General features: G+C 37.6%; 1 protein-coding gene across 4 annotated transcripts in view; it reads left to right on the forward strand.

Annotated features, from left to right (window-relative positions):
• LOC109102850 (follistatin-related protein 5-like) overlaps positions 1-19,467 on the forward strand; it is a 117,058-nt gene extending 97,591 nt beyond the window's left edge. For all 4 annotated transcript variants that reach the window (XM_042738186.1, XM_042738188.1, XM_042738187.1 and 1 more), the window contains 6 exons: positions 4,847-4,873; positions 5,013-5,131; positions 6,776-6,925; positions 10,081-10,188; positions 10,598-10,722; positions 17,155-19,467. In XM_042738186.1, the coding sequence (XP_042594120.1) occupies positions 4,847-4,873; positions 5,013-5,131; positions 6,776-6,925; positions 10,081-10,188; positions 10,598-10,722; positions 17,155-17,857 (1,232 nt within the window). In that variant the 3' untranslated portion in view covers positions 17,858-19,467. The remainder of the gene's footprint in view (positions 1-4,846; positions 4,874-5,012; positions 5,132-6,775; positions 6,926-10,080; positions 10,189-10,597; positions 10,723-17,154) is intronic.
• Positions 19,468-22,231: the final 2,764 nt, after the last annotated feature.

Raw genomic sequence — 22,231 nt, forward strand, 5'->3', positions numbered from 1 at the left:
TGGGCTGTGGGAGGACGATTTAAACAGACAAGTGATTTGAGGCTGGGGTGATGCGAAGCACTCAGGTGTGATTGTGCTCATCATCTACGAAGAAGAGAGACAATATGCTGTTGCTGTCTTGTCAAGGGGGAAAAAATACTGGCCAAGTATTTAAGGCTGTCAGATAAACACCACCTGCTGCAAACATACAAACAATAGTAGTGCTGATCTCCCGGTGGTCTGCTGCAGCTGTGTACTTGTTGGATTATAGGATTCCATGTTTGCTCCGCTGATATCATGAGAGATGGTGAATGCAAATAAAAGAACAGATGCAGAGAAGCAATATGTCTCTGAGTACCCACAATTCCAGTGTCAAACACAAAACCCTTGTATGTTAGCAAAAGCCTCGCCAAAAGCCAAATCTGATGGTTACTTTGTCCATTTATCTACTTTTTTTGTTTGGATCAGGCAGTCTACTGTAGGGATCTTGTCAGAATTATCATTTCACCCCCTGTAATTTTGTGTTCTGCACTGTCACAGACTAGGTCCATCTGAACAGTGCAGCATCACTTTGCCATTGCATGCTGGGATATGCCAGTGAACAAAGTGCACAGAGTTCTACCCTAAAAAAAAAAAACAACGCATAGTATGTGGCCCTTTTCTTTCTTTCAGATTTTTCAAATGAATAGTGTTCAGAATAATTCAGAAAACTTGTCTGAACACTTCAATTAGTCGACAGACACACAGCTGGTTTCAGTAAATTGGTCTTTTTCTCACCCAGAGCTTTTGTATTACTTTGGAAAAGTTCAAATAGCACATACGTCATACATACCACTTTTAAACTGTATATACTTTTGCAAAGTTTGAATGCGTCAGACTCCATTCATTGTGATTCCATGTAATGCATTTGTGTTGCATGGAAGAAAGTAGGCAAAATAGATTTAGAGTGGCTTGAGAGTAAATGAATGAGAGAATTGTCGTTATTGGGTGAAACATTACAAACTCATGTTTATACTTGTATAAATATAGCCCACAGTTGCAACATACCAAGTGATTGAAGTCGGCATAAAAAATCTAATTTTTTTCTTCTTAATTCATATTACCAGTCTTGTGCACTGAAGACTTAAGTAATATCACAGGAATAAAGTACATATAAAATAGTTTTCTATAAAAAGTAGTATTGTTGTTGTATAACATTTCACAATATAACTTATATAGTTGTTGTTGTTGTTGTTGTCATTGTTTTTAACAAACCCAGTATTGGTGTGCATAAAAGACTTTCAAAAACATTTAACATTTTTACAAAACTTTTATGTTAGTGCAAATATTTTAATTTCTGTTTCATGCTGACTTTAAATTCTTCAGCTAAAATGTGAGTGCTTTTTCGTAGTTTATGTCAATAATGACTGAGCGGAACACATCCTGTGTGTGCGAAGATGTGTCTAAAAAACAGTTTTCCTGGACAGTTGAACCTAACACTCTGTATCTCCGCTCTAAGGCATAAATTAGTGGCTATTTTCTTTTCCTTCTTTCATCAAATGTATTTTCTGGAGTCTATTTCAGCATCATCCCTTCTCTGAGGTGTTGCCCTACACCTGAGGGCATTAACCTCAATATCCAAAAGACTGCAGGAGTTTGTATTAAAGTTTAAAGAAAGCAATATCAGCAAAATAAGGTAGTGCACTCATCTGTAAGGTAGCATGACCTTCCAAACCTACCAAATGCACTGTATTTTTCCATATACATGCTACACACCACATGTAGAAACTGGGAAATTCTTCAGTCATATAGCATATTCATTCATTGAGTCTTCATAATTGTCATAATTAAATCATGTTCGCTCTTTTAATTATGCAGGACCACCAGGGGAATTTGCATAACGGAGCATTATCGTGATAGACACAGAGTTGCATTCTCAACTCATGAATACTTTGATAGGTCCATGAATGATTCAGAGAGGCAAAGCAGAAACGCAGACCCCAGGCATTTGTCTTGATTAGTTTTCCGTTGTGTTGGAGACCTAATTAAAGTCCTACACTGGACTTCACCTGTTACACCATCACAGTCGACTCGTAGCACTGCTTGATCTCCCACCGGCAGCATGAAATGTGACTCTGCTGTTGGGAACATAGTGTTTTGGGCAGAGTGCATTTGAGGTAAGGTTTGTGGTTTTTCCCAGCAGCTGTGTTCCACTAACCTGAACCATTCTGGTGGATAGATGAGCTAAATTATGCAATACAATGTATAAATTAGACTTTTTTAATGAGCTTTTATGAGACAAAATCCTTAAAATAATCAGTAAAAAAAAAAAAATTAAAATAATATTAGTTATAGTTTTGTCATTGCCACAACATATTAACTCGTGGGAATGTGATAATATCTTGTGACCACAAAGTCATTTTGTCGAGGTAATGGCATCCTTATGTTGTGGCCACGTGATGTGAAGTCTTGGCCTTGAGATCTTATGTTGAGGGAACATCATCCTTTTCTCACGGCCATGAGTTTAATGCGTAAACAAACCTGTGTGACCATAGCGACACAAATGGATAAAACATTTTTATCCATCCCACAGACTTGTAAATCTGTTAACTGATTGTGTCTTTTTATTTAATATTTGTATATTATTATTATATAACTGTAGGCTCAACTGGTTAGGGCTATATTTTTATATTTATTGTTGTATATTCTTATTTCCCCTTTCAATTCGTGTAGCACTTCACCTAATTAACATTCTGTATAATTAAGACAGTATTTATTAATATGGTTTCATATTTTTGCAAATACTGTAAATTTACAGCAGGATATTATTTACAAAACTATTTAGAACATGAAGTAAAAAGATCGAAATGAAGGGAAAATAAATCAAATACATAACAACTAATATAAAAATATAATCAATAATAATAATAATATACAAATATTACAGAAAAAGATGATCAGTTAAAGTACTTACAAGACTGTGGGATGGAGAAAAATGTTTTCTTGTAGGGCTATTTTATTTTATGTACTTGATGTAACATTTATTCAAGATAAACTTCATTTAAATGCTGTCTACATCACACGCAATACAGTCCGGTAGCCTAGGCCTATGGTTAAAATAATTTAATAATGTAATAATAATTTAAATAATACTTAATATAAAAATGTCTTAATTCAAATTAAAATATTAATAAATCCATCTTTGATAATCCCAGGTCACGCAGGTTTGTTTACACATTAAATAAACTCATGGCCATGAGAAAAAGATATTGTTCCCTCAACATAGCATCTCGAGGCCACAACATAAGGATGTTGTCCACAACATATTATTACGGTCCCACGAGTTAATATGACGTTCCCATTAAATTATATCTCGTGGCCTACACAAAACTAAGTAAACTGAACATGTCCCCTCCCGGTCATCGTAGAATAATATTTTACTATCAATAAACAAAATATTATGATATTGGTTGCATGTTGAGTCTAAAGTGTAAAATAAATGGTGTTCCTTTAACATGGAAACTGTATAAACATCAAATATGAATTTGCTTTATACCCAGATCAACACTTACAGATCCCAGATCATACACCATTGCAAGCCACCTCTTATTTCTATGATTCTTTATTTCCCCTGCCTGATGATGAATTGTGTCAATACTTTGTGTTATTGGAAAAGACTCCAGAACACATTACTTCCAAACCACTCCCTTCTGCTTTCATGCTGTAGCGGAGCTCCATGTTTCCTGAAACTTTTTTCATCATTTGCTGATTTTTCACAAAAATCTTTTAGATTGCACCGATGCATTAAAACATAGAAAAAGAACTTGACTAAGGACTTTTTGAAGATTAACTCCGTTACTGTGCTCTTCTGTCTCCTTGATGAAGTGAGAGAGCAGAATGAGAATTGCTTGGTGCAGGGATTGTAGCACAGGTGAATTGTGGGGGATTGATTCGCAGACTGTGAGAGACTGAATCAGATTGCTAAAGAACAGTTGGAGGTCACATCTTCACTACAAAACTGCACTAGTGAACAATCACAAAGTAATAAGGAGGAGAATTTGGATGTTATTGGCATAATATACTGTTATTTTCTGCTAACAAGTCATATTTATCAATAGATCCTTGGTGACAAATATTGCACGAACATAATAATGGCATATTGGTTATTTGTGGGTAATGGCCTTCATTGTTATTTTTAGCACAAATGCTGAGGCCATCAGGAATCATTTCTTAATAATAGAGGTGTTTTTATTGTAGTTATTAGCCAATGTATTCTGTACTAAAATGCTTTTGGAATTATTCAGGAGTTAATTGTGTGTGATATTTTTGGTTATGCTTCAGCGACGCTTTGCTAAGCTGCTTGATTGCCATAAGACCCATTTTAAAGGTATTTGATCATTGTTAGTAAGGCATTGATCTCAATCTCCAAAGTTTAAGTGTTTTAAAAGGTAATACTAGTCACAGCTCCAGCAGTTATGGGTAAATAATAATGCTTAATGCAAAAAGAAACTCTGACTTTCACCCTAATGCACATTGTTTCCTCTGTGTGAGCGCTGTGGTTGGCGACTGTGTGTGAGTGTATAAATCCCCACAGGCTGACCTTAATGTACAATGCAGACACAGTATTGATTACACATGAGCAAGTCAAATCAATAAACTCCTCAGGTTGCAGAATATAATTACTTGGCCAAATCAAACACAACTCTCAGCATTAAACCACAGCAGAATAAAAAACATACAAATGTTGTTGCAATAATCTGTGGGAGGTTTTTATAGCCAGAAGTGTGAGTTCATCTTGTATCTCTGGTGGGGTGGAATTTTTTAACTTTTGGATGAGTAAAGTGCAGCAAACATCTCTCACGTGAGTCTTCTTTGTGTTCTCTTGCAGTGGCTAACATCCTGTGGAGAGAAGAAGGTAAGTAAGCATTGTGTTTCAATGCAATATTAATGTCTAGCGTATGTATGGACTCAGGTATATGATAGTGGTAGTGGTAATGTTGAATTTGGGGGTGGGGGGTTGAGCCCTGAACAAACTTATCTATATCATACTACAGGTCTGGGGATTGGAAACATGTTCTATGTGTTTTATGAGGACGGTATTAAAGTCATCCAGCCAGTGGCCTGTGAGATTCAAAGACACATCAAACCCAGCGAGAAGCTTCTCGGCCTGCAGGTGAGCTGTATGAAAGAAATTTTTAAGCACAACATAAAGCACCCATACATTTCTTATTTGTTCCATCATTCATCTTTCTTTCTTCTTTCTTTCCTTCCTTCCTTTTTCTCTTTCATTCTTTCTATCCATCACACATCCATCTATCCACCTTTCATTCTAGTCATGCTTCTTTCTTTCTTTCTTCCTCTCCTGACATGACCAGTAATTTAACCGCATGGAGTTTGATCCTCAGCACAGACATCAGCTGATCTCCTTCATCACTTTACATCACTTACATCCTTCCTTAGTCTCACATAGCCAGACCTTCAGACTGACGGCAGAAGGTCCGGAATTCATGGCAGATTTCATTGGCCAAGGCCCGCCCATGAGGCCGTTTGACCGACATGTCAAACAACCAATCACAGTTCGTTTCATTCAGCATCACGTTTCGGGGTGTGGAAATGTCGCCACAATAACAGACCGGTGTGTAAAAGTCTCGGACGCATTTGAAAGATTCTATGCCGCGAACTTTAAATATTTCACATACTTTTGAAACTCCAGTTTTTAGCTGATCCTGATAAGTGCTCGTTGTCAACACTACAGCTTTCTTCTTTCGTGAGGGGGTTTGGCGTCACAGCATCTTTGTTTCCGGACAGAACGTTAAAGAACGCGGCACACACGTCTCCCGGAAATCCTGTAGAATTCAACCAATCCGTTGACGACTTCGACACTCCTGAATTGTTTCCACTTTTGTGTCCCATATGCATCAGACTTTTAGCCATCAGTTCGTGGGTGTGACGTCTGAGGCTGAGACTAATCCCTCCTTGACACTGCATATAATTTCTCGTCTCTTTCTGATAGACAGCTGCTAGATTTACACAAGCTATTAAATGATTGCCTTCCTCTGTTTTGCTGTTACGTTGATGCTGGGCATGCTGATGAGACAGCTGTGTTTGTTTGGGGCTCGGGGCGGTGGGAGCTTGAGTTTCCAGCCTCCAGAGAGTCAGCAGGCCTCTATTAGGACATCAATCAAATGCCAGGCCTTAACGGCAAGCCCCGGTGCAAGCTCTGTCTGGGGAGGAACATTTAGGGAGCATTATAATGTGTTCTTCCTATGTTCTGCTTGTGGGAAGATACTCAGCGCATTAAACATAACCAATTTTTTTTAGAACATTAAACATAACCAAATTATAACATCAAACACAAACAAAAACTATATTCTAAGCGCATTAAACATAACCAATTTTTTTTAGAGCATTAAACATAACCAAATGGTATGTTCTTGTGCCAACTACAACTCTATTTGAGTTTTGCAAAAGTGTTGCTTGACCAGATGCATCCTGTCACATCAGTCTGTGCCTCCATCTTGATTGTCATCGACAGCCCTTGAGTAGCCCAGTCAACAGAATCACCACAGGAGATCTTTTACTGTTTGATTATTGTTGAGTAGTTTTTGTTGTTGTTGTTGTTGTTGTTGTTGTAGTTTTTGTTGTTGTTGTTGTTGTTTTAAAAAAAATATATATTTTTTTTTCTTCATGGAAAAGATTAGTAGCATTGTTGACCTTCAACTCAGAAGTGTTCTTCATAGTTTCCTATTATGTGAAGAGTAACTATTTCTGTGTGTAGTCTGTTTTAATGACCCCTTTTTTTGTATCTTATTTCTGGGAGGAGGTCTGTCCAAAAGTGGAGGGAGAGAAGGATCAGAAATGTATGTGGACATCAGCCGTCAATGTGAAGGACAAGTTCATTTACGCCACACAGCCTTTGCTGAACAGGTTGCTCATTGTAGACATCCAATCCCAGAAAGCAGTTCAGGTAAGCCAATGAATCAGTAACTAAAACATTATTCTCATGAATATACCACAGATATCAAATTTAAATAATGCTGCATTCTTTAGAAAAAAAAGGGGGGGGGGTTGTGGCCTAATGGTTAGAGAGTTTAACTCCTAACCCTAAGGATGTGGGTTCGAGTCTCGGGCAGGCAATACCACGACTGAGATGCCCTTGAGCAAGGCAGCGAACCCCCAACTGCTCCCCGAGCGCTGCAGCATAAATGGCTTCCCACTGCTCCGGGTGTGTGTTCATGGTGTGTGTGTTCACTGCTGTGTGTGTGCACTTTGGATGGGTTAAATGCAAAGCACGAATTCTGAGTATGGGTCACCATACTTGGCTGTATATCACGTCACTTTTCACTTCACTTTTTTCACTTTAGATTTTAATATATGTAATGTGCCATGTTTACTTCTTAATTCATAATCCTTAATTTTTTTTAAATTACAATTCTAGTTGGCATATTTTAACATGTTTAGTCAAGTCAAGTCTGCTTTATTGTCAGTTCTTCCACATGTACAGTACATACATACAGAGAATTGAAATTGCGTTACTCTCAGACCCTTGGTGCATACAGATAACACTAACAACAGAACATTGAATACAGATAAAATATAAAGTACAAATATACAAATATACAAATAGGTCATGTAAAAAGAAAGATAAGTAAAGCAGCACAAGGAACATGGCAGAGAGAGTGCAAACCAGTGAAGTAAACAAACAGTGCAGATATAATGGTTGTAGTGCAAAGAGCTTATTCAGTCTGATTAAAGTGGCCAAAATCTCAGAGAGCAGTTCTTTATTTAAACTGACAGAAGAGGTAGTTGAATGAGGTCAGTTAAATGCTGAATGAGGTAGTGAGCAGACCAATGCTGCACAAAGTGTCTGGTGCAGGTCCCAGTGTGTATGGGAGCTGGAGGGGGCTGGGAGGGGACTGAGGTTCAGAGTTCAGTGGTGCATGGGGAAAAAGAGGGGAGGGGGGGCCAAGGTCAGGAGGGAGTTCTGAGCCTGATGAATGAAGCTGTCCAGTCTGCTGGTCCTGGCCTGGAGACTCCGCAGTCTCCTCCCTGATGGCAGCAGACTGAAGAAGCTGTGTGACAGGTGGGTGGAATCACCTGCGATGCAGAGGGCTTTACGGGTGAGGCGGGTTCCGTAAATGTCCTGGAGGGAGGAGAGGGACTCACCAACGATCTTCTCAGCTGCTCTCACTACGCGTCAAAGGGTCTTCTGAATGGACACGTTGCAGGCGCCATACCACACAGTGATGCAGCTAGTTAGGATGCTCTCTGTTTATTTAGCATGTTTATTCTTAATTTGCACAAAGTATGCTAAGTTTTCTTCTTTTTTTGCCATGGTAATTCAATAATCTCTTGTTTGAGTAGTTTCCTCAAGTTGCTCCAAACCAGCAAACAAAATGATCGGAATGTTAGCACACCGTGTTCTGATTGACTGATGATCCAATCTGCTTGATCGAATTACAGTGATTGCATGTTAATGCCAAGTATAAATGCAGCCTTAGAAGTGGCTGATGTTTTAGGCTGAAAAGTAGTTTTGTTTTGGAGTGAATGCCAAAACCAAAACCATCAACACCAACACCATCCCAATCCCACACCACACTTGGGTATTCCATGATGCCTCAGAATGTGCTGACAAGGGTCACACTTGGGATCATTGAATCACCTGGGAATTTGGTTTTCATTACCTCAGATTAGCAAGTGCTAATTAGCCACCTGATCTTATAGCATTGGAGAAACATATGATGTTTTAAGCCTGAGGATTCACTATTTAATCAAAACTTTTTTGTACGATTTAAAATTTCACACATCTGCTAAGGATAGTGGCGAGAATTTGTTTGTCCGTGCTGAAGAGTTTCTATTATTCAGTCTAATCCTCATAAGGAGGAAGGGATGTTCTGGGATAAAAATTCAATGTGCACATCTGCTCCCACAGATTTTGGCACACATGGAGATTGACGCTAAAGACAACAATCACCCTCTTTCATCATAGCTACACACAAACACTAGTTCTCTCTTGGTTTCTTTTAATGCGGTGTGTTGTCAAAACAAGCTGTTCAAATGCTCACATTGTGGAGGACTTAACAGTGAATGCTGCATCAGATGAATACACTTATCTGAAGTTAGAGACATTCTGAGGGAAAAAAATGTCCATCCTACTGAGAGAGAGAGGGTATAATCATTTTTGCAACGCTCAATGTGCAAATTAAAATTTTTTTCATATTCGTGTGCATCCATGTAAGCACAATGAGGTGTGAAAATTGCACAGTAAGGCTATCACTGCACAAAATGAATCATTTGTTTCCCAGTGGAATATCTCCAGCCAGGTGACAGAGAATGGATATGGATGCAAAGCTATTATTGCAAACCGACTGAGCTATTGTTACTGTCAGCACTCCATTTAAAATGCACACCCATAACCAAACTCTGCATGTGCAAAAAAACATACAGCTGTGCTTTTGAAAGTGACTCACGTTCTCTCTGTCATGGATAGTTGCTTTGGTGGACTCGTAAACTTTTATGGTGACTTTTGTAGAATGTTAAAAAGCATGGATGGGAATCTGCTTTAAGAATTAACATAATGAGTTCCAGTGATTTTATTGAATTCTCGAAGGGACGGTTGAAAAGCAAATAATGTGGAGAAGTGATCAATTTTTCAAAGACGCTCTACTGACCAGTGTGCAAAAATGCTGAAGCATCTGTCTAAGTTGTGCCTAGTGTGAGATAATTATAACATTTCACTCAACTTGATGATAAAGACTGTGTAGCATCTTTCTAATTGGATTGTGTGCCTTTTGTGAACTGACTATGATAGTGTATATCAAATGATTAAAATATTAATGTATCTGTATAAATTTGTAAATGTTTTAAAAGAAGACTTATACACTCACCAAGGCTTCAATTATTTGATCAAATATACAGTAAGACAGTATTTGTGAAATATTTAAATATATTTTTAAAAATAAAAGTAATTTATTCCTGTGATGGCAAACATTTTCAGCATCTATTCAGAAATCATTCTAATATGCTGATATGGTGTTCACGTAACATTTTTAGTCGTTAAATGTTACAACTTATCTGATTTTGATAAGCAGATGGAAACTGTTGATCTGTTGTTGTCAACAGACTGTGAGCACCGACCGGGTTCCAGTGAAGCTGCACTATGACAAGTCTCATGACCAGGTGTGGATCCTGAGCTGGGGGGATCTCGAGAAAAACTTTCCAACCCTCCAGGTAAGTCAAATCACTCCAGATTCATCAGTGAGTGCTAATCACCATCTGATGCCTCTTCAACATGAGTACTGGGACGTTCTGCCTAACTACTTCTCTCATCTGATTATTCAAGTATATGAGTTGGCCCTGCTTAGAGTGTGTTTTGATGATTTATTTGACATTTTTGGAGCATTCCCAAGTGATGTAAAATTGAACCAGCATAGCAAGGGCTCTCAGTGGGGATCCATATCGCATAATTGGAACAGTCTCGTCCCCCATAATGCATAGCTTTGGTTAATCACAGACAGAATACACTGAGTTCCTCAAAGACAAGGGGAATTTTGACGTTTAGAAGTTCACAGATCTCCCTTTTGTGTGTTTTCCTATGCATAATCACTCATGTTCCTATTGTGACTCTTCCATACATCAGGTGATCAGCCAAGCCAGCGGAAGCACGTCCCACCACACCATCCACACCCAGCCGGTTGGCCATCGCTTCGACAGGGTGGAGGATTTCTTCATTCCTCCCATAAGCCTCACCATCAATCACATCAGGTAAAAGAGAGAAAGACTCCCACTATATATATATGAGCAATGTATGAACACGTACTGACTGTGATTAGAACTCCTGAGAAAACAGCTCTAGTTCTGGATAGTGTGTAAATTGCATTCGGGAACTGACATTTAGATCTTAATAAACCATTTTGTGCATTCAAAGTCACTCACATGAGAAAGTAGATTTAGAGGTAGTCGAGAGGGAAATGTGAGTTTAAACCCTGAATAAACAGACCAGGAGATGTTGCATGGATATGGAAATCTCATTTGAATTGATTAAAATCTGAGTTGAAGATTACTGAGCATGCCCTGATCCTCTTATTGTCCCCTGTTGGCAGATGGATGTTTACTTATGCTTTCATGTCGTGCTAATATAAAACAATAATGACTCAGTTCCAAACATTAGAGAGATTACTTGTTCTCTTCATTGAGAGAGCAAGTCACACTGCTGATGACAAGAGTGGCAAACAATGAAAAATGTTTAAAAAAAAAATTACAATGTTACGGTCGTAAAGAAACCTTAAGCTCTGTTCCAAAATCTTGCTGTTTATTGCCGACACTTAGCATCTTAACTGAAAAGAAACCTCATAAGTAAGAACGCTCTATAGAGTGCAACAGTGCCAGCCCACTTTTTCAGCGGCTTTGGTTCCAGAAGTATTTTTTCTGTAGGAAAAAAAAAAATTGTTAAAGAATTAAAAGCTATGAACCAAACCAAACTGCAGCAAAGTGAATCACAACATTACAACTTTTAATTTGAAGCAGAAAAGTATATGAAAATTGTATGAAAAAAAAAAAGTCAAAGGTACAAGGCTGTGTAATAATGGCTTTAAAGCAGGAAAGATGGAGATGTAATTTAAGCATATACTATACCATCAATCTGCATCCTTGTAGCTTGCAGTAAGTCTGTATTTAATGGTTTAATTAAAAATAAATTCCCCTGTGGAGAAAATGAATGTGATTTTTCCAAAATCGTGCAACAAAAGTGTTACAGGAACTTTGATTAAGTGATTTCAGTAGCCTTTATGTCTCCAGCACAGCTATCATGCCTTAAAATACATCCTACTTAGGCTGCTCACTAGGTTTTGGATCAGAGCCATAGACTTACCCTGTGAGGCAAGATGATTGACAGTTTCTTTGCAATGTAATCAAATCAAATCAGATTCACAACATTTTAATAAGGCTATCCGGTCAAATTATCATCTCATGATCAGTAAATGCTAATAGCATCTATCCTGTTTACTTAGATCTTTTTGTAGTTCAAATAGCCTGTGCCTCTTATTATAGGGTTAATAAATGTTTTGGAGAATAAGCACATTGTTGCAGTTCAGTTGCAGATCCTCAGCTCAGCTAGTGACCAGCTTTGTTAAAAGACAGGATCTTAGTCCCACGATAGAGAGTTCATCCGGAGGATACAGCGTAATGCACAAAGACCAGTTTAATTTTCGATCCTTTTGAGGCCTGAGATAATACGGCTTACACGCATGCCACACACACACTCACAAAATCCACACTCTCCTCATAGACGAGTCACTGAACCCAGCTGTTAGCTTTCGCCCTAATATTTACTAGCAGTAATACTGCGCTAGCTGATATGTGCTGCACTACAATTCAGTTCCTGACACTGGAGTTCAGTGCGTGTCAGTCTCGTTTTTCTTGAATAAACTGCTGGATGCTCAGTTGAGGGTATGTACACTTTTTTAGTGCGCTGTCCCGGTAGGCTGGTGACATTTAGCGTGCTGTCCGCTCTCTGATGGAGTAATGTGTTTCAGTGCTCCGAGTCAATAGAGTGCAACATCAGCGCTCTATACTGAAATAGAGGTTAATGCCAGTGTAAAGTATTACAGCCCTCTGATCTTCGCCTGGCAAGAGTTTGGATTTAGCACATGACATTAGCTTTTGGATGGAGAAGTTTTGTAAATGCGTTATGTAAGATGTTTGAGGAATTACGTCATTGACCTAAAGGGAATAAGATAAAGATTGAGAGAGTGATGATGTAAGTAAAAACAAACTCTCGGATCAAGACAAGACAAGAAAAAAAACATAAAAGATGAAAAATATATAAGCTCACCAAGGCTACATTGATTTGACCAAAAATACAGTAAAAATGTGTAAACTGATTGTAAAATTGACAACCTATTCTATGACTCTCAAAATGATTTGTGAACATTTGTACATCTCTAAAGTTGCACACACAAAAGGTTTAATTTTTTAGAAACTATTTTTACATTAATACTGTACATATCAGTGTTTTTCTAACCATAAACCCATGCTAGGACCACACTTTACGCACAAATACCCATGAATAATAAATAGATCAACCAGAGAGCTCAGCATGCCTTGTAAATTTATATGAATTTACTTGCGTAATCCTCAGGAGGATATTGATTTTTGTGATTATGCTGACATAATAAGATCTGCGACTGGTAAACAGCGCCGGTATCATTTGTACAAAACACTGTCGTAAGGAGGAATGTTTGGTGATCCGTGATCCAATAATTACTTCATTCGTTTCTCATTTGAAATGCCTCATATATTTTGACTTCACCTGTGGCAGTGAACTGTTGAAGAGGGATTTGTACAGGGGAAAGACTGCATGTGACATTTTAGTCAGCTTGTCAAATTATTTTACCATTTACACACCTTCATACTGGGAAAATAACAGCCTACATGAGTCCCATTCACAGCATTCATCGACTTTCTGTCATGCTTTTATCTGCAACCAGCCTGCGGGCAAATTAGGTTTCATGTCAACTGTAAAAAACAATACATAACTTTACTTATTTCTTTTCTTTTAATTGTACAGTAAGTCCTTTACTAATGCTAAATACAAATTTTCAGTCTAAAGTGATGGTCTGATAAATATTGAAGGAGTTTGTATAAATGCAAGTATTGCCATGAATGAGTAAATGTGTTTGGTTTGTTCATAAGAAAGGTTGTTTGGGATGCCTAAGGTTTAGTTGGGGAAAAGCATTGATTTACAACAGGAAAGTGTCTCTGTTAATTGCCCTGCAGTGCATAAACAAATACAGAAATCACAAAGTATACACAATACTGCAAAAACACCTGTTTCTGTTGTTTTTAATTATCAAATTACAGAGCTGTCCTGTTGTATATTGACTGCGTGGGAAGAGGCTAGTGACTTTATAGAGTAATGAAATCAGCAGCAGATATCCATATGACAGAGCTGTGTGTGCCAGCTCAAAAAGATGAATGTGACTCTTAAGTATCCTATTCTGGGGATACATCATTACATGCCCCTGTAGAAATGTTTTATATCTAGCTACAAAACCTGTTTGTAATCATTATTGAGTGATGCATGTTTCCTCATGGGTTGCATCTGTTTAACAAAGCTGAAAGATGATTCTGAAAGCATTGTAGTGACCCCCATAGCACACAGGCCTGTTTTTTAAAGCATATCCAGGGTGAATTGTATCATTGATGTATGTTCATACGCGCTAGCAGCAGCCTTCTTCATTGTTTTATTCATGTTTTTTGTTGCACCACCAACATTTTACATGCACAAAATTCCAAGGCATGCAAAAGTGCAACCTTAAATTTGATGAGAAAATGTAGCTACATGTAGATGAATGCATTTAATACACAGAAAAACAAAAGCCACAATTAAAAACAACATTTTACAATAAATTCACGCTGTTCCTTCTTTTCTGTCCTTTCTTGTTTCTGTAGGGTAAATATATTTTTCATTTTGGTGTTTTTTTTTGTTAATCCATGAAATGAAATGTCAGAAGCAGAAGAAACTTTATGCAAAAGCATAAAATCATACATGTAAACAATTATTTATTGTTTATGCAAAGTTTAGGCACATACAGTAGATCAGCTGTTTTTCAGAAGAAATGCAGAAGAAACTTTGTGCAAGATCTCAATTTAAATTTAGATCTCAATCAGTTTAAACTACTAGAAACACTGGTGAAGCTATTTATTTCTTCTATAAATATTTTATACTCTTACACATTTAAGGTGATAACTTTTGACACATAGATGTGATTTGGAAAGTATATACAAAATTGCCCCCCTCAATGGTTTCAAATCGTCAAAATTTAACACTTTGAAAAGTAAAAAATAGAAAAAGAGAAGGAAACTTTATTGTAGCTTGTCAAATACAAGATTCCTATTATTTCAATATGTCACATTTGTATAAAATTTGAGGTCAGTTTGACCCTTAATCCAAACAGAGAAGCTATTTTATTAACACAGCAGGAGAGAATTTTTCTTGCTAGCAAAATAATCCCATTTACAATTGAAGTGCATGACTGGGTATTGAACACACACTTTTACATTCATATTCCATGATCTCGCCCCCAGTGTCCGCATCCGTCGCCAGGCCTTCTTCCCAGACCTCATAATTTAGAAATTAAGCCCCGAGGATATCGTCACAGCCAAAACAGCCTGGCCTGTAGCTAATAGATGGACACCGGCTGCCAACTGGTGGAGCTCATCACGGGCGGTGATAATCTGTCCCATTGGTCTGCAGCAGACGTGGCCTTTTGGCCAGACGCAGACAGTGGCCACATTTTCGAGTGCATAAAAGAAGATGGATGTCAGGGTTTGAAGTCTGTGCTAGAATTGATTGGAGAGCATGCAGATTTAATTGGACTTTGTCAGATCCTTTATTTCCCTCACCAACTTAATTTGTTCTTGGTTCTTCTGAGAATTTTTTTATAGCCAATAATTGGGCTCTTTGGATTTCTCAATGGATGAGACAAAGTGTAGATGATTAATTTTTTAATTGAAATCAATTATGAAACCAGACATCTGGCAGAGGATATTTAGCATGGACTGATTTACAGAGATGTGACACTGAATTCTTTCTCTCCCTTAAAGCTTTTGGATCTTCCTCATTAGAGTTGAACCTGCACCCTGGGTTTATTCACTCAGAAGCTTCGTTTGTTAGTTTCGGTGTGGCAGCTACTTCTTATCCGAAGCAACTTACACTTCATTAATTGCAAGCACAGTGCCCTCAGGGCAACATTACTCAAGTGCACAGTGGAGTTAGATCCAGTTCCAGGGACACTTTAACTTGGGATTGGAGCTTTTATTTCATCAATGCAGATCCTTAATAATTACAAAGCTTCAGGGTTGGGCGAAATCAGAATTTATGAACTGGCTTTCTATCAGTTCATGAGTTGTCTAGAAGAGGAATTTACTATTTGCAATTTGCAAGGAAATTCAACAGTTACATGACAAAATGTTCAAAAAAACAGAAATTATTTCATCTTTAGTTTGACTAATTATGCCTATGAATACTTGTAGAATATTTTTCCCCAAATGATTAGACCATACTATCAAAATAAGATTTTAATTTTGTCATAGAGCACCAAAAAGCAAATTTTACGGTCCATAAAATATTATTATCATGAAATAAGTTTTAATAATAAGATTACTTATGTTTTTATATACAAAAAGATACAAATTAAAGCAGCAGTCCATAAGAGGTTTTTTTTTTTTTTTAAATGATCTGAAATCAATTTTTAAACAAGTACATAACCAGCCTTACCTTATCCCAATTCACAATGGAAAGCTTATAATAATATTTTCTAATTTAAGTGGTACTGGTAGGTTTTCACAGGATTATGTGTTTTATAAAACACATGTAAGTGGCTGAAATTAGATTATATTCCAATTTTAAATATGAATCTGGTTACAGATACATGGGATTACACAAGTTTTGTATTTTTAAGAGAACCAGTTCTTAGGAAGAATAATTTGCTTTTATAGGTTAAAATAATTTCTCTATATGAAATTCGAATGGTATGACAATTAGAGACTGTACAGAAATTGGAATTTACATGTAACGCTAATACACACTACATACATACACATAGTCATGCAATGCTGATGTTGTTAACATTAACAGTTTGAGAACATAGTATAACAATAATAATTTGCACGGTTTGATGTGATATGAGCAAACAGATTTAATCACCATTGGCAGCGCAATTTTATTGTAATGCTTTTTTTTGCCAAGTGGTCAGTACTAAAAGTGGCAGTTTGAAGACCCCTTTAGATTTATCAGCGTTGAGGAGCTGAGCCGACACGCAACCCACATAAAGAAAATAATTCCACAAATAACTGCTATTGCAGGTTTCAAACAGAGATTGTGACAAAGAGGCAAAATTTACAGACTGCAGCTTTAAATAAAAACTATGCATTAACAGCAGTTATATGAATGCTTGCATTTTTTAAATCAAATTCCAGTTTGACATCACTTTTTCTAGCTCAGTTCAAAAGGATTGAATTAGAATATAAAAGGCATTATTTAAAAAGCTTAATTTAATTCTGAATGTCACAAAACCCTGGTGAGCTTGTTCTGACAAAAAAACATGAAATAGTTGTGTTGAATGAATGTTTTGCTTGGCAGAAACTGATATCTAACTGATATCTATGTCTAACGCATATTTTTTTCTTTAATAGATTTGGTATCATCCTCCACAAGAACGAACCAGCTCTTCATAAGATCGATTTGGAAACCACCTCCTATGTGAAAAACATTAGTCTGCAGCAATACGATTGCATCCCACAATCCCTCGCCTACACACACCTGGGCGGATACTACTTTGTCAACTGTCGGCCAGACTCAACAGGCGCGGTACCGCCACAATTAATCATCGATAGCGTAACAGACAATGTCATCGGTCCAAATGGGGATGTAAGTGGCACACCTTATGTCTCTCCTGATGGCCACTATTTAGTGAGCGTGGATGACCGTGATGGGCTCATGCGCTTGCAGCATGTGTCCGTGCGGGGCGAGATTGGCCAGCCCTTTGACATTCACACCAACCTGCACCTGTCCGATCTGGCCTTCATGCCCTCGTTCACAGAGGCTAACCAGTATAACGTGTTTGGCAGCTCGGGCCACCAGACGGATGCTCTTTTTGTGGAGCTCAGCACTGGTAACGTCAAAATGATCAAAAGCCTAAAGCAGCCCACACCGGCTGCTCAGTGGCCTTGGAACCGCCAAAACAGGGTCATGACTGGCAGCGGGCTGTTCGGACAGTATCTCATGACCCCATCTCAAAGCTCCCTGTTTATACTGGATGGGCGGCTGGATAAACTCAACTGTGAGATCACTGACGTTCCCTTGGGAAATACTGTGGTGTGGGTGGGAGAGGCGTAAGCCGTTTTAAAGGGGCTTCAGAGGGAAACAAACAAACAGGTTGCACTGAATTTGGTCTCCGTTTAATTTATTGAGAATAAAATAAGTCTCAACATTTGGAACAAAAAACAAAATTGACTGTTCAAAAACCTGCATTGGAAAAGAGAACTTGGGAAATGCTTGTTTTCTATAAGCTAGCCAGGTTAAATAGCTCTAAGTAGTTTATCTAAAAATATTAGGTGGCGTCAAGCTAGCATTGGTATCCTTTAATAATAAAGTCAGTAAGAATCACTTTGTTTGAAGGTGAGAATTGTTTAACTGATTGATTGAATCGATTCAACTGATGCAGACCCAGAAAAACAGTGATTTTGGGCATCTTTTAGGAATGATATTTCCTCATCTCCCTGTTAACACCTAAAACACACATACAAAATGCATTCGGACCATTTTTTTTCCAGTGCCTTGAAGGAATACTCACTAAAAAAAGAAGGTAAACATAATTATTCCCCCCAAGCCTGTGGATTAAACCCTCCTCTGCTTTTCCACACGCAGAGTGAAAACGAGAGCCACACTTAAATTTCACCTGTTTATAACTCCCACAGACCCCAAGGCATATCTAGCTTATTAAAACAGCGTCGTGCTGGGAAACTGTCACCTACTGTGGATATTGAGATGTCAGTAATGATGTGTTTGACAACTGTAAATCTTCATGAAATGTTCGGGTGTAAGAATGATGACACCAGGAAGTCTTTGTGTTGAACCCCCAATTAAAACCTAAAAGAAAACCAACATTGGTTAGATCTGAGAACGAGTCTGTTACACAATAGAAAACATAACATACCTAGGGACGGTTCTGATCCTGTATAATCTTAGTAAGAGAGGATGTAGAGTTTCAAGGGCACATAAAGAATCAAGTTTTAGTTGACTCAGCAGTCACAGCCACTGCCATAAGAGTCTGCTTTCAGTAACTGGTGCGTTGCGTGGTGTGATGTTAGACATAATTTATGCATTGCAAGGGTTATATAGCTGGAGAACATTTATTTAAGAGTTTAAGAGTCACAATGCTACAAGAGCATGAACAAAGGAATCTTTTATTGTCTGTAGGAAGCACAAGCGTGTGCTCACGATGTTGAATTATTTCCTCGATGGACAGAGTCTATGCATTTTCGTTGACATGCCAGCCAATGGGCTGCATGAATTGAGCTTTTCCCCCCAAATTACTTATATATATGTTATCATGTTTTAGTTTTAGATTTTGTATATTTTGTTAAAATGCATACAATATGGCTTTCTATCAACTGTATTTTCCTTATTCCCAGACTGTTTGGTTTTTTTAGTGACTTTTACTTGCGTTCTGTAAATAGCAGGTTGGTCTACGCTCGCGTACAACAAATTAGCTAGCTGAAAGTCATCTTTAAACAGTTCAGGTTGATTCATTTCCCCTCATTATTTTTAAGACAAAAGAGCTGCACTGTCTTTGTTCCACAAATGACCAAGTACATTGTGATGTCACATCCAGAGATTTCATCAGCTCCATGTAGCCATGTACGTTGATTCTCGTGGTTGTTATTTATGTAGAAACATGCTTGACATTTTGGCAGTTAAATAAAGCCTATAACTTTGAAAAAAAAGAGTTTTGGGTATTATTTTCTCACTTTATAAAGCTGAAGCATGCTTTTGTGCACAAATAATAAGCATGCTGTAACAAGTTGAAAGCAGCCGGTTTTAAGCCCAAATTTGGTAAAAACTTGACTCTGGAAACAAATGAACCAATGACATACATTTGGGCAAAAGTTTTCATTTTATTTTACTTCTGTCCTCCTTTCCACTCCCTCTTCCCTCCACTGTCTTCTTTTTTCCTCTTTCTTTCCTTCTATCGGTATTCCTTGCCTCCTCTGCGACTCTGATCCATTACGTTAATAGTCTTCTTTTTTCAGTCTCGCTCATAATGCCAAATGAATGCACAAGTTGCTGCATGAACAAGACTAAGGCGGCACGGCAATTATATGTTGGTCGTTTATCTTTCCTCCATTCTCTCCTTCTCTCATTACAGGCCACACATCAACCATTTTTGGAGAGATTTTCGGATAATTTAGTGGTCACAGTTTAATATGTTCATGCCCTTCCTTTTCTAGGTCTGTTCCCCATCACTCATCTCATTCACAATTGTCCAATGGCCCAAAAATATGCAGTGCTTGAAAAAAATGGAAGTAAAATACATGCTACGTTTAAGGCCAAGGATAACTTAAGTGTTATAATCCTATGAGTATAGTGAAGTCCACACCACAGCTAAAGCTATAACAACACAGAGGAACAATATAATTGAAGTCACTTTTAGAACGATTTTTTCTAGCTGATGAACAGTAAAAACATTGACAGGTAATCAGATTCTTTAATTGGCTTACCTTTTCACAGCTGGTTCTTGTAATCCCATTTTTATCACATTTGCAACTCAATACCTAAAAGATCCCTTCTCATAATTGTAGCTTTAGTTAGTACATGCACCTTCAAAAATTGGTTTATAAAAATTGGTATATAAAATGGTTTGTCAAAACCAAGAAGCTACTGTGCAGCAACATAGGTGTATACAATTTACTGTACAGACACACACTCCACTTCTTTGTTCATGGTGGTTTTATGGGACTGTTCCATCTGCCCTTCTTAATAAAAGGGAATTGTCCGAGCAGGTCTCCCTGCTGTACTTCCCTTACCATGTTAGCTGACCCATACCACTTCTGCTGCTTCTCATCTGCTCGTGCCAAAAAAAAATAATTGTAGTTAATAGCGGCAAAGAGTACAGGTCAAGTTAATTAAGTCAGCGAAATCACAAAATGAAATGTAACTAAGTGCGCCCACTCTACTTGCTTAATTAAAATTGCAAATTGTATTCAACCAGGATTTGAAGCTTCTGAGATAGCAAGATAGCATAACATAAGCATTTTTTTATTCATTATGTTATGAAACTGTGCTATTTATATTCATTTTGAATTCCTAATTGAACATTTATTGCATTTTATTAGTTGACTGCCACACATTGAAGCAGTATTTCTCTGTCAGTATCAACTGGACAGCTCAGGTGTCAGGCGTCTGTGGTCAGAGGTCCCGGGGCATTAGCCCCATGTAGATCAATCAATGATAAATCAGTCTCCTGAAAGATGCATCTCATGAACCTTCAATTGGAAAGCATATATAGACAGAGGACAGCACAAGAGTTACAAATTCTGACAATGGCTGAACATCCAGTAAATGATCAGGGTCAATAGCCGAGAGAAAGAAGAGGAGTAAGAATAAATGGTGGAAGGGTACAGAGACAAAACAGAGGAAGAGGCAGAAGAGGTCAAGGACGGAGGCACATATCAGATGAAATAAGGGCCACTATGTGGACCATGTTGTTACTCAAGGCCTTAGAATGGCTGAGGCGGGTCGAAGGGTGCAGCCAAATAGGAGATCGACCATATCCTTGATAATTCAAACATTTCGAAACGTTTCTTTCAATAAATATCCCACATATAGTAATGTGTAAATTTGTACTTTTGAAATGGATATATGTAATACATAAGAAGCCTCCTGCATTCCAATACAGTAACTGCAAAACTGTTGCCATAGTTTACATCAGGTAATACTAACAGAGTCTAATGTTATATTGACAACATAACTAATCATTTTGACTATCTTGTTTGTGAACAATGACACAAGGATGTTTCATTCTGATGACACTGATATGTTCATTGACATAAATGCTTCCTTTTGAGAGATGAATTAAAGATTTTGAGTAAGTTACGGGCTTTTTGAAGGTAATCCATTGTGTGGTGCTTTTTGTACGAATTGTTTTGAGAAATGCACAGACTTCTTTGCAAATATTAAGGATGACTCGAGAAATGCAGCAAAGTGGCAGAAAAACTGTAACAAAAATAAATAAATAAATAAATAAATTCCCTCAAAGTCTGAGATAGATGATGAGTAGATGAGTTCACCTATTCTGTGTGATGATGTTTAATGCCCCCAACAACCTCTGTAGTCCTATTTAGCCACTTGTTAGCGACCACATTTTTCAAAACAAGTAATAGCTTTAAAACTTCATGAGCAACCATTACTGGTGTATTTTATGTCATAGAATAAAATGTAAAAAATATCAGTCAGAGGGACTCAGGATCTTGTCAATGTTTGTATCATTCATCAGATGGAAAACAAAAAATTCAACTATATCATCCCTCTGTGTCATTATTGTAAAAGGGATAGTTCACAGCAAGAATGCTAACTATAAAACTAAGCATGTTAGCATTTACACAAACGGAAATAACACTCTGTTTATTATAAGCATGTACTGTGTTTATGTAATTTGCCATTCTAATGCTCAAGATCTTTAATGTCAAGCAGATTCTGACTGACTATTGA

This window comes from Cyprinus carpio, chromosome B14 (genome assembly GCF_018340385.1).
Source record: "Cyprinus carpio isolate SPL01 chromosome B14, ASM1834038v1, whole genome shotgun sequence".
In the NCBI taxonomy this organism is placed as follows: domain Eukaryota; kingdom Metazoa; phylum Chordata; class Actinopteri; order Cypriniformes; family Cyprinidae; genus Cyprinus; species Cyprinus carpio.